Source organism: Solanum stenotomum, chromosome 2 (genome assembly GCF_019186545.1).
Source record: "Solanum stenotomum isolate F172 chromosome 2, ASM1918654v1, whole genome shotgun sequence".
NCBI lineage: Eukaryota > Viridiplantae > Streptophyta > Magnoliopsida > Solanales > Solanaceae > Solanum > Solanum stenotomum.
In genome coordinates, this window is record NC_064283.1 from 26,301,257 (window position 1) to 26,315,617 (window position 14,361).

The 14,361-nt window shown below is 30.8% G+C and overlaps 1 protein-coding gene across 1 annotated transcript in view; it reads right to left on the reverse strand.

The window, feature by feature from the left end:
- Nucleotides 1-14,361, reverse strand: part of LOC125855854 (uncharacterized) — a 254,955-nt gene continuing 240,594 nt past the window's right edge. Inside the window, exons 14-15 of the mRNA XM_049535530.1 lie at nucleotides 224-304; nucleotides 1-54 (exon numbers count right to left, since the gene is read on the reverse strand). Coding sequence (XP_049391487.1) covers nucleotides 1-54; nucleotides 224-304 — 135 coding nt within the window. The remainder of the gene's footprint in view (nucleotides 55-223; nucleotides 305-14,361) is intronic.

The following is a 14,361-nucleotide window of genomic DNA, read 5'->3' on the forward strand; positions in this document are numbered from 1 at the left end:
CTAATCAGAAACATACCAAAGCACAGGTGATAGAGAAAGTACAACAACAGATATCTACAAGTCAACCACACACAATCATACAATGTGAAATGATGCATTGCATATGTGGAAAATGTATGTATAAAGTAAAACCTGATAACGGAAGCAGGAATTTCATTATGCCTTTCCTTCGTATGTGTGGAAACCTGAAAGAGAAAAATAAGCACATAATACTATGGCTTACCTTATGAGGAACGTCCATCAGAGCATTTTCAGCGGTAGCAGAAAGTTCCCCATTTAGAGCACCAGTATCACAATGCCTCAGCTATTTCAATTGCAACTCCTTTCTATGAAAAGAGGATTTTAAACACATAATTCAAGGGACATGACAAAGTATCATAAAAAGCAAATACATAGGATATGGAGGTGCAAATGATTTAAACGTGGATGATAATGCTTCTTTTGTGCTAGCTCCAACATGAGTATAACACTGACAACATTTGGTATGATGAGGTAGAGCTCTTCATCTTACATTTATTTTATATGGTAGTTGTTCGAAAGGCAAGTTATAACCTTTATAAAACTCAAAGTTGATTAACATAAAGAGGATTTTTTCAAGAATAGAAGATGGTGAAATTTCTTGATAACAGGCTTCACAAAACTTTCTAAGGAAAATTTCTTTGATAATTACAATAATGCTAAACTATGAACCTATATTCGAATTTGACTCGCCAAAATGATGGAATATGCCACAATGAAGGGATAGGATCTGACTGATCATCAATTTTAACTTGTAAAGTTCACTTTGAAAGTTGAAAAGTGTCACCTTCATACTCATGCCATTGAATTTAATCATGTTTGGTGTATGGAACTTAATGGTAGAAATAGATTTGAATTGTGAAGTGATGTGATTAAAGTATACAGATATAGGTAGCAATGAGTTAATAAATATAGGAGAAATTGTAAATCCGGTCCTGAATAATATCTTCATTAAATAAAGTTTGCCAGCAATAAGAGTATCTAAATTTGGTTCTAAGCAGAGCTTGATTGCGAAGAGAGCTCAATCAGGTTAATTCATTTCCTTTGTAAAGATGAAGCCGCATACTTGACACTGACAGATCTGAACTCAACTCATAACTTTATTTGAGGGAAGGGTAAATGTTATAAAAGTAGCAAGAAATGCTCTTGAATTTTTACAAAAAAATTGAAACTCAACTCATTTCAGTGCTAGAACTTTGGAGACAACATATTTCAAATGAATTCATGCGCAAGAAATATGGTTGAAATGGAGCATTAGAATAAGTTCGATTGACTTAATGAGCGGATTGTCGGTTTAGAATTTAGATGGCCTGAGATGAATAAGATGTTGATTGGATGGATGACTTGGTTTGAATAGCAAGTATCATACTTTGTATTCTGCAATTGATCGTAAACTAAAGAAGCTCAATCATGAATGAAAGATTTAGAGAAGAGAATGAGAAAGAGAAAGAAGAAAAGAGAAGAAGATTTCATCTATCAGCTTGAATCAAAAATACAATGAACAATAGCTATTTATAGAGCTATCCTTGTAACTACTTTGAATAACAGTACATTGAGTTAGTTATAACCAACTCTTCTTGATAGACTAAATTGCCCTTTCTGTTACTAACAAACTATTAACACTAATGTCACCTACTTTACATCACAACAGCAATACAAAAAGATTACTGGGATTTTTAATGCATTAGTGGCACTTGAAAGTGAAACTTGTTTGGCATTTTCACTTGTAATCGATGAAATAGTTAGTTATGATGTTGAGTGATTGCTAATTGTGATTTATTGTTGTTTTATTATAGGTATTCAATGTACTCGATAAATTGGTCTCTTCTAACTCTCAATTGTTTGCTAAGATGGAGAATGGAGTAAGAATTGTATGATGTATGAAGAATGGTGTGACAATTGGAAGGCACGAGCAAATTTAGTCGGGGGCATCAAGTTTTCACCGGGCTCTCCTTGGAAAAAAAATTACACTATACCTATGAGGTAAATCTGTACTTTTTATGTATATGTTTAGAATTTTAGTCCCCTATACACAAAATTCACCTTGATGGAAATCTTAGATTTGTCATTGTTGGCAGGTGTGTGATTCTGAAGAAAGCATTGTGTGCTTGGACTCTCATCTAAAGTTGATTGATTTTGAAGATGAAGACTACTAAGGTTTTTCCTGAAGAATGCACGGGAAGATGTGGTTTTGATGTTCATTTAAAAGTGTTGAAGAAACCATTATGATGTTTGATGTTTTTTCATCTTGTTCTTACACTATTTGTCGCAAATATCCAAACAACTTGTAAGTGCATTATTTGTATTTTGAGTCAAGCTATAAACACTTGATTCAGTCTGTGCAATAGGTGGTTTTAGAAACATTGAAACTCCATCGTAATGAGCTATTGACAACAAAATAAGGTAAAATTCGATCGAAGTTTCTACTACTTGGTAAAGGTTGATCTCAAATAGCCATTTACTTATCAAAATACAAAGTAATGTTGCTGATTGTTAAAATTATTTCATCAGATTCTACATAATTATTTTACAGCTTGTGCATTGATTTCAAGTAAAACTCCATATCTAATCTTGATATTCTGTAATTTCTCAGAAATTAAAATGTTGAGCGCGGACAAGAACCATATAATAACACTAAAAAGAATAAAACCAACGGAATTGAGTAATTATAAATAAATGAGTATTAAGTGCATTTTTTTTATAAAAAACACCTATAGATACAACTTATTTTACCATATACTCTAAAATTCCCTATCATTTCAAAAAATCCTATTTTTCTCACCCTGTCACGTCATTCCTACTTCAACTCTCTCAAATTTTCCCTCTATTTCTACTTCCCCTATTCCATGATTTCTGTCGGTGCTTTATCTCAACAAAGACACACTCAGACAATCTGACATCATCACCCGTATCTCACGCCACTAGTAACTGTAAGTTGATCGATCGATCGAGTTCCACCAATTGGTTTTTACACTCATGGTATTTTCATGGCAAAGGAAAAATACCGGTGAAAGTTATGAGGCTTAATTTCCTTGCAAACTATATATCTAGCTTTGTCTTCAAAACTTCCAGGATATTTTGAGTTTACACTCTCCCTCTTCCTCTTCCTATTTCAAGCTTAACTCCCCTAAGTTCATGACATACATGTATCAACAGTTAATTCTTCCAACTCACTTTTTTTGAATTATTATTCTAGTTTTCTTCAAATGGATTGCTATTGTATCTAGTGGATTTTGATTCTTCAATTCATGCCTACGTTGCAACAACAAAATCTAAATATCTTAAATGACCAAACTTGTTGAAGAAATTCAGGTCCAGCTTCAGTCACAAAGAGAAATACTAGGAGATCTTACATATATAGCTAAAATCACAAAAACGCCAACTTAAATCACCAAAATACCAACTAGAACCATGAAGATTTTAGTTTCTAATAGTCAATACCAATTAAAATCCTCAAAGACGAGTGCAAAACCTGAGAAATTTACCTCTGTTATGCAACGTCTCCTAGGTCTAAGAAGAGAAACATTTTAGTTTTTTTTATAGAGTATATTGTGAGTGAAGTTGCTAAATGTATATGTTGTTTCTAAAATGAGTATAAGGAAATGTAAAAGATAATTATTGATTAAAAGAAAAAAGATATTCGATGGGTGATGAAAAATATTAATGAATCGTTGCTATACAAATTAATGTACATATACCCATTACCATAGATGACATTTTGAAACACTCTTGCTATAGCTAACACTATTGCAATGGTCATACTATAATGACAATGGTTATTTGGCTAAATCATGTCATAGCTAAGGCTGGGCACCGGATCGGAATGGGACCACCGGACCGAAACGAACCAGTACCGGACCGGAACAGGACAGTTTGACCGGATTGTTGATCGGTACCGGGATGAACCGGACCGGAACTATCGGGATGGAGGCTCAATTCCGTCCCGTCCCACTATATACCGGGATAGGACCAGGACTGACCGGAACGGAATGAGATGGGATAAATGGGATGGCACATATAGCTATTTCAAAAAATAATTATTTTTTTTGAGTTATTTTGAATTACAAAAATATGAATGTCTTTTTTATTTTTCTAAGTTATATTAGTTTATAGTATTTAAGTTTTAAATTTTATAATAATTTTACTTAAGTTTATTTTAAAGATATTTTTTTAAAATTTTTACGTATATAAATTTGTAAGTTAAGTTTAATAAAGCTTTTTTTAAAAGTTTTTGAGCTTATGTAGTTATGTTATAAGTTTTAAAGATTTGAATCTTTTGAAGTTTATAAGTTATTAAGTTATACTTATAACTTGTAAGTTAAATAACTTAAGTTTGTAATTTTAAAAAATTAAATAAACAAAAAGGAAATGCTAATAAAAGTAAATAATGACAAAAATATTATTTTTTATTTTAATTAAAAATGATCTACCGGGATCGGACCGGACCGGACCGGAACGAAACCGGGATGAACCGGTTCCGGTATATCAGTACCAAATCATGATACCGTTCCGTTCTGTGTACCGGTTCAATGTATCCCATCCCGTCCCAAATACTACCGGACCGGAACGAACCGGAACGGTACTGGTACAACCCGTTGTGGTGCCCTGCCTTATCAATAGCAACAAAACCTTTTGGCAACGGTCATCATAATTGTTGCACTAAACATGTTATAACAACGGTTTTGTAATGGCTACTAGTCAGTCTGTTCTCATAGGCCCAATTTTTGGCAGTGGAGTTTAACCCGTTAATAGTTTGCATCAATGCTACTACCATATGCATAATCAGATAATGTAAAATGATCATTAGCATGAGAATTTAGGAGTTGATAAGAGTTATTTCATACAATTCGGATAAATAAATATATTTTCTGAAATTGGATGAATATAAAAAAATTGACTCATTTAAGATTGTTACACATTTATAATCTAAAGAAGATATATTTAGAAAATCAAACCAATGCTACCTCTATTCCTTCTCTTTGTCGACTTGTTTTCTTTTTGCTATCCCCTAATTGTTGTTGCTTCTGTGTATGTGGTCGGATTTTAACCACTGAAGAACAAATATTGGAGTTCGTTGTGCATGATGTATGTGGCCGCCGCTAAAACTCTTCTCTTTTTGTAACACTGATTTATTTGTCTCTCTTCAACCTTTCTTCAGCTTCCAATCCAACTGCATCTTTAATTTTTGGTAGCTAGAGCTAAACTTTCTACATTTCAGTACATTTATTATGTCTTTTTCCGGCCATACTCTATTATTAAAATCATAATTGTATATTATTTCTCAAAAAAAAACAAATCGGAACATTTCAAAATCTTTAATCAAACCCTAGTCACGTATTTTTCTTAAATGAATTCTTATTAATTTCTACATTCAATATTTTAGGAAAACTTCTTAGATTGGCTGTATATTTTTATCACGTGAGTCAGGTATCATATATATAATAACTTTGTCTAATAAAATCTTTCCTCAACAGTTGGACATTCTTTGCTCAACAATAGTCATGGTTAACTTGAGCAAAGGAAGAACAAATGTTGAGTGAAGATTTTTATTGGACAAAATTTTTATGTGATGTGTGACTTACGAGGAAAAAAAGGCATACCTAAAAAGGTGTCCTATGATATTGAATGAAGAAATTAAGAGCAAATGACATAAATGGTCCCTAAACTATCCTAGTAGGTTTAAAATAGTCCCTTAACTATACAGTTGACGGATATGGTCCTTTAACTATTCACTTTTTTGTCAAATTTGGTTTCCATTCACTTTTTATGAATACCGTCAACAAACGTCGTTCAGTACACACTCTCTCAATTTGGAGCTGTTTTTGTGCAGTTTGGTGACGTTTTTGGAGCTGTGTTTTGTGCAGTTTGGTGCTGATTTTTGGTGGTTGGTGCTGCTGTTTGTGCAGCAGTTTGGTGACGTTTTTGGAGCTGTATGTGCAGCAGTTTGGTGACGTTTTGGGAGCTGTTTTTTTTTTGGGTGTTCTGGTGCTGCAATTCGATCAAAGTTTGATAGCTGCTATTTTTTGTTGTAGTTTAAGTTATTTTCTGCACAACAATTGTTGAAAACAGAGCACTATAGTTCAATTTAGTTGCTGATTTTTGAATTTTTCTACAATTTTATGCAATTTCATTGATGTAATGACCGATTATTAACATGAAAATAGAATCGTATTTTTGCTCACAATATTTTCTCAATTGTGTTCGCTACTTTGCATTTTACTTTAACTCGCATGAAATAACGACCAACGACTTAATTGCAATAAGACAATAAAGAAAAGAATTGAGAAAAAAAGTGAGGAAATAGTGAGATAATGGACAAAAGAAATGACGAAAAAGAAAGTCAATACAGATTGACTTAACAGATTAACGGTGTTAACTAACAGTTTTTTTTAAAAGTGGATGGAAACCAAACTTGACAAAAGGGTGGATAGTTAAAGGACCATATCCGTCAATTGTATAGTTAAAGGACCATTTTAGACCTACTAGGATAGTTTAGGGACCATTTATGTCATTTGCTCAAGAAATTAACAACAATTTTATCTAGAAAAACACGCGACTAGTCCTTGACTTGAGATTTTGAATTAGATTTTTAAAATTTGTCTTTAAAAGGTATTAAAGTTCTAGACCTGGTTTTTTTTTTTGAGAAATTTCACTTTCACTCACAATTTTTTTTTTCAAGAAATATACATATCCAAACACAATTTTAAGTTCTAAAAGTTATAATTTTAAAAAATTAAAATTTTAAATTTCAAGTTTTAACTTTAAAATCTATGACCAAAAAAGATTAATATATATCATGCATGCCACTTCACATGGTTCTATATATATGACCTTCAGATAGTTTTTACTCGTTTAATTTTTCAAAAATATCTACTTTGGATTATGAGTGTACAACAATCATAAATAAGGAAAAATTCTTTTGGCCAGAATTTGATCAGAATAGTAAAATAACATATTTTACTTTTTTGACATTTCTATCCTTTTAATTTTAATACTTTTTAATTAAAAAATGAAAAAGAGGATATTATAGACTTTTCAAATTTTCTGGCTAAATTCTAACAAAATTTTTTGGCCATTTTCCATTACCCCATAAATAATTAATTTATATTTAATCAAATTTCAAAAAAATATATTCATCCGAATAGTATGACATAATTCTCATCAACTCTTGAATAACAAAGAAAGAAGAATTGCAATGTATGTACTATGACAATATCTTTAAATCAACCTAACAATAAAGGGAAAAAAGGTTAAAAATACGTTTCAACTTTGTTTTATTGATTAATTATATACTTACCGTTAAAACGAAGTTAGTTTTACCCCTGCCGTCTACAAATTTATCATGTGTATCCTCCAAACTACCGATTTACCCCAAATCAATCTCAAATTTTCAATTTTGACCTGAATTACCCATTTAGAACTCATTTAGAATGAAAATCTTTTTTAATTCGACCCATTGAATTTAATTTTTCAATTTTCTCAATCTTGTTGAGTCCACCAAAACTAAAAAGAATGGATTTCTCCCTCATCATTGAATCTGTTGTAGTTGTTACATATCTTCAAAGCCATTGTTAAAAGCTGCTAAGGGTATTAGTTTTTGAATTGGAGCCTGAAACTTGAAGAACCAACCATGGAAACTTCATTGCCATTAATGGAGCTTGGAGCTTGAGTTTGAATTTCAGATTTTTACAAGCGAGTTCCAACTTCGAAAAATCAATAATTTCAACTTCTTCCCCAAAATACCCAAATCGAAAACAACACATCCATTTCTTCATAGCTGAAACCACAGATCTGAATTTGTGTAATTAGATGATTTCCCACCCAAAATTGCAGCAACATGAACTTTTTAGTTTCTTTCTTGCTGTTGGTTTCTAGTGGAATTTGATCACCTCGTACTGCCTTTTCGTCGTCGTGTGCGGCAAATTTGAAGAACTAGTGAATACATCTATACAAGTGACTTTTGGGAAAGAAGTTATTGGATTATTTCAATAGCAATATTGATCTTATTTTTGTGCATGAACATAAGGTTGTCATGTCTTCTTCTTCTGTTTTTGCTCCCAACATTGCTTCTTAAAAGCTCATTAATGGCTGGAATTTATTTGTTCATAAGGAATTGAAATGGGTTTTGGTGAATTTATTACTTTTTTTTATACATTTGGTATGTAAGATCAGATTAAATAGGTTATGGGTCAGATTTAATTGATAATTTGTTTTAAATGAATAATTCGGATCGAAATTGAGAATTTGAGATTGATTTGGGGAAATCGTTAGTTTGGAGGGTACAAATGATAAATTTGTAGACGGTAGGGTAGAACTAATTTCATTTTAACGATAGGGATATCGTCGACTAATACAATAAAGTTGTGTTCAAGTTGTTCTCCATATTTAGCAAATTGTTTCTTTAGGATGGAGATCCTCTTCATTTTCCCCAAGTTCTTGCTTGAATTGAAAACACGTGTCATAAGTTAAAATTAACGGGTAAGATTTAACTAACTAAATCAAGACTCTAACCATAGTTTAGATAATTAATTCCTTCTTTTTTAGTAACAATTTTTATCACCCCTTTAAACAATTTTTAATATATACAATAACATTTTTTTCCTCTATCATTGCTAGACTCTTTTTCAACAATTTTTTTTTACCTTTTCCCTCCATTTCAAAATAGTAACTCAAAATTAATTTAAAGATTGATCGTAATTATCAATTAAAAAAAGAGTAAAGACATAAAGACACCATCAAAGTTGTCCCGTATTTGCATAAAGACACCTTAACTTTCAAAGTGTCCTATCACCCCACAGAACTATTTAATATCGTTGTAAATGGGTCATTTTGACCCATTTCCTCGTTTGGATTGTTACCACGCACATGAGGCGCGTCATTCCGTGTTTTCACTGCCATGGACCAATTTAAAAGTGTCACGTGTCATTTTCTTTCTTTATTATTAATTATTTAATCAATTTATGTCATCTTCCCCAATTTTAAACCCAAAATAGCCGTTGATAGCCCTAATTTTTCGATTTCATGATTTTTTTTTCCATAACAAGATCAACGTTGGTTCTCTCTGTTTGACGACTTCATCATCTTCCCAAGAAAATAAGGTAGATTCGTTTTATCTTTTAATTTTCAGTATAAAACGTTAATTTGAAGTTTTTTATGGTTTAATTTCTTCTGAATTTTTGTTCACCAACAACAAAACATGATCGGGAAACAAAACCCGGCCCTCAATTTGTAAATGCAATAAGGAACTACTATCAAAATTTTGAAATGATTGTGAAGTAGACAATAAATCAGAAGAAGATGACAATAAAGACAATCTTGAAACAACTAAAACAGGTCGAAAAACAGAGGAACTAAAAGGAATTTGATAAGAAAGAAGGAAAAGAAAAATCAAAAATCAAAAACATAAAACAAAAGACCTTACAGAGAAGAAATAAATTTAGAAGAAGAAAAGGAAAAGGAAAGTTGAGAAATAAGAAAAGAAAAGGAAAAACGACTTTCTTCAAAGAACAGGGTTGGGTCGGGTAGAATTCTAGGGAGTAAGCAACACGCGCGACTACATAGACGAGAAAATGGGTCAAAATGGCCCATTTACAAATATATTAAATAGTTTTGTGGGATAATAGAACACTTTAAAAGTTAAGATATTTTTATGTAAATACGAAACAATTTTGATGATATATTTATGTCTTTTACTCTTAAAAAAAATATAAAAGAAGATGACGAGGACAGTAGGAAAATTATCATTCTTCTTCCGTCACTTTTACAGATTATCATTTTATAGCAAACATTCCTCTCTTCTTCTCTACAAGACATATTTTCTAAAAATAAAATTTGATACTATGAACATATAAAGTGTAATTTTATTTAATAATATAATATTATTTATGAGATTTTTGTGTACTTACTGATATGGGATATACACGCAAAGCGTGTAATGGGAGATTTTTAAAGATAAGTCATATCAACATATTTATATCACTAGAGAATATAGTATCTTAAGTTGATTCATATATTTCTTGTTCGATGGAAAATGTACTATTTCATTGTTATGGATTTTATTTAATGAATAATGAATAAAATATAAATGTGAAAATTACTATTGTCAATTTTAGTATTTCCTTCATAATAACTCAAAAAAAATTAATATAAGACGTTTTATAATAGTTATACGGAAAAAACGTGCAACATACATTTCCAAATACTAGTATATATATGGACAAAATAATGTTTAGCTATGATTGTGGAATTATTATAATTTTTGGAAGCAAGGCTATGATTGTGGAATTATTATAATTTTTGGAAGCAAATATATAAAATTATCTAAATTATGAGTAGGCCATTGGTTTAGTCAATTAAATTTTACCCATTATTTCTCCTATTTTATTTCACCTATTTTCTTCCTGTTTCCTCTAAGATCCAATAAAAGTTTTAATTTTTTTTTTTAAAAAATAAAATAAACTTCATGTTTAAAAAAATTAGGAAGAGAATTGTTTTTCTGTAGTTATAGACAAGATAATATGTTGCTAAGATTATGAAATTACAATCATTTTTAAAATCAAATAGATAATATATTTATTAACTAAATCATGGTTAGAGATTTACTTTGGACTATTAAATCTTAGTCATTTAATTTAACTTGTGTCATGTGTACTAGGGATGGCAAAATGGGTAATTAATATGGGTATCCACTCATATTTACCCATTGAAAATGGATTGGATATCCAACTCATTTAAAAATGGGTAAAAACGAATAATACCCAAATTATCCATTTAAAAGTGGATAGTTAAATAGATAAAATCAGTAAAAGATGTTCATTTACACAAAAAAAAAGAGTGATAAAGGGTGGGATACTGGTAGGGGGTGGGGTGGTAAATTATTTTTAAAAAAAAATTATGTAAATAATTTAAAATTGGTGGGGGGCTGGTAGGGGGTAAGGGGGTGTGGGGGTAGGGGGTGGGGTGGTAAAAATATTTTTTAAAAAAAGTTAATGAAAAAAAAATTAAATTTTGTTAATTTTTTTTTTGGATGGGGTGTGGGGGTGGGGGGATAAACTTTTAATTGTTTTTTTAAAAAAAAAATAAATGGACAAAATTCAAAATTTTATTAATTTTTTTGGGATGGGGTGGGGGTGAGTAGGGGGTAGGGGTGTACACGGTTTGGATAACAACCGATCCAAATCGAAAAATCGAACCAAACCGATAAAATAAAACCGATTTTATTTGGGTTTGGTTTGGTTTGGTTTTAGATTTTCGAAAACCGATAGTATTTGATTTGATTATGGTTTGATTCGAAAAAATCGAAGAAATAACCGAACTGATGAATTATATACATATATTTTATTAATATGCATACTTAATATATTATTTTTATAAACAACTTTAAAGATCTTACATATATTTTCTTTAAAATTTCTTTATAATTTACTTATTGAAAGCAAAAATGTCCAAGATGAAAACATTTATCTTATTGATTTCATGTATATGAGTGTCTATGACAATTCTTTGTGAGACTGAAAATGTTATTGTCTCTTCCTTCTAGGCCAATATAGTGAATTTTAAAGTTTTATTGATAGTAAATTTAGTAATCGAAAGTTCAGTAATTTAAGTCATTCTAACTATTTTTCGTTTTGCATGGATTGTTGTCACTTTTTTCACATTTTGAATGAATTGTTTCTTTTATTTTTGTGTATAACAATAACCGAATAACCAAACCAAACCAAATCGAAACCAATAACCACCAAATCGATAAATGTATATTATATTTGGTTTGGTTTGATTTTGATAATTTTAAAACCGATTAAGTTGGTTTGGTTTTGGTTTTGACCAATAACCGATCTAAACCGACCCGTGAACACCCCTAGTAGGGGGTAGGGGGTTGGGAGGGGGGGGGGCTGTAGGGGGTGGGTGGTAAATTTTTTTTAAAAAAATTTTCCTTAAAAATATTTAATGGAAAAAACTTAAAATTATGTTAATTTTTTTTGGGATTAAGGGGTAGGGGGTGGTGGGTTGGTAATTTTTTTTTTTAAAAAAATTAAAATTTATTTAATTTTTTTTTGGATTGTCTGTGGGGGGGGGGGGGGGGGGGGGGGTAGGGGGGCTGGGGATCTGGGAGGGGGTTGGGGTGGTAAAAAGTTTTTACATTTTTTTGGGATAGGAGGGTAGGGGGACTGGTAGGGGTGTAGTGAAGTGATAAAAAAACTTTAATTTTTTTTTGTTTTTAAAGCTTTTAACAAGATTTCTATTATAATGTGGGTAAATATGGGTACCCATATTATCATTGGGTAACTCGTTTTTACCCATTTAAAATGTGAGTCGAGTCGAGTAATTTATCCATTTTATTTAACTCATTTTTGATTGACTCATATTCAACTCGACTTGCTTGTTTGCCACTCCTATGTGTCACTAATCCAAGTAGTAACTAGAGAAAAAAAAATGAGAAAAGAGAAATTATCATTAAATAGGACTCTATAGCTATCATTTGCTTAATTATGGATAATAGCAAAATGTTAAGGGAGATGGGAGGAGGGAGGTGAGCGAGATCTGGGAGAGAGAGGAGAGAATATATTTTGCTGATTTTGGAGAATAAGAATACAAATACAAACTGATTTGTATCAAAATGAATACATATTAATAGGAGAGAGGAGAGCGAGATCGAGAGAGGGATGGAGGCGATCGAGATCGAGAGAGGAAGGAAAGAAGATTGTACTTTGTATTGTATTTTGTATCAATTGTATTCAAAATACAACAAAATTGTATTTGTTATTTATTTTGCATTGTGTTCTGTTTTTATTTTGCATCAATTGTATTCGAAATACAACGAATACAACCATATTTTATTCATCCTCTCTTTGATTGGATACAAATACATTTGGCAAAAAGGATGGATGCATATTATATTGGTATGAATACAAATACAATTGATACAAAAAAAAAATACAAAATACAGTTTTTCGAATACAATTGAAATAAAATACAAAACTCTCACCTATATTTGATTGAATACAATTGATACATAATAAATTTGAATGTATTTCTTCTAATTGGCAGGAGAGAGGGTGAAAGAAGAGAGAGGACGAGATAGAGGAGAGGGCAATAAAGAGGGGGGGGGGGGGGGAGAGGCAAGGGAGAGAACGGAAAGAGAAGGAGAACGAGAGGGAGAGGCAAGGGAGAGAGGGGAAGTGTTTGCTATAAAAGCTACATATTACTCTTTTTGTAATATTTTGAAACTATAGCTATTTTCCATAAATAAGTTGCTACTTTCAACTAGTTTGATAATTTTTTTCCTTTTTAAAACATAGTGCTTTTTTTTTTTATCAAAACGAATTCAATACATTTTAATATATTTATAATACATATATATTGCAGATATAATTAACTCTTAGTACATAATAAAGTGGTTATAGATGATAAATATTTTTTAAATATGATATATCAAGGTAATAAACAAAAATATGTTTAAAAGCTATAAATATCTATCTATAAATAAAAGGAGAAGAAAAAATGACACATGTCAACACCACAAATTTTTCAGAATTTTAAAATAATTAATAATTAAATAAATAAATATAGAAATATAGACACATATCAATAATTAGAATAAGAATGACACATGTCAACAATACAAATTTTTATAATTATAAAACAAATTAAATTAAAAATTGGTTATTGTTTTTCAAAATTTAAATTTTTTACAGTTATTTGAAACAATAGAATTTCATCATCATATATATATATATATATACTTTTTTTTTTGTTGAAACAAACAAATACGCTCTCTGCAATTTCTTAGTTCATGGCTATGTTTCTACTTGCATTTCCTTTGGGTGATTTTAGTGTTGTTTGAATATTTTTTTTTATGATTAGTTAATGAAGAGAATGTTATTAATCTGTGTATAAAAAATCAAAATTACTGATTTCAATAAACTTTGCAGAAACACGAAGTAACCAAAGTTTAATAAACCAGTAAGAATAGATGAACAGAAATTAATTGACAAAACTAAAATCTGTAAAAAAAAAACGTACCACAATCTGGAAAAACAAAATCAGAAAAAGATCAAGCCCACTGAATGCACAGTGTCCCCTTAAGGAAATTATTCCCCTCTAGTATCCGAGGTTTGATTTGGAATATGTCCTCCCAGGATAGAATGATCTCAATCACCAGTGTATTGATACCCAAAACTCTGGTGTCAGCGAACCACTCAACAGCAGTAAAATACACGAAGAAATTTTGTGCAGAAGAAGAAGAAGAAATCAGAAAAATTCGTAAGGAATAAATCTGAAGAATCAATGTATTTATAGGCAAGAGGAACTGGTTCCGAAAGGTTGCAATCCTTTCAGAATCCA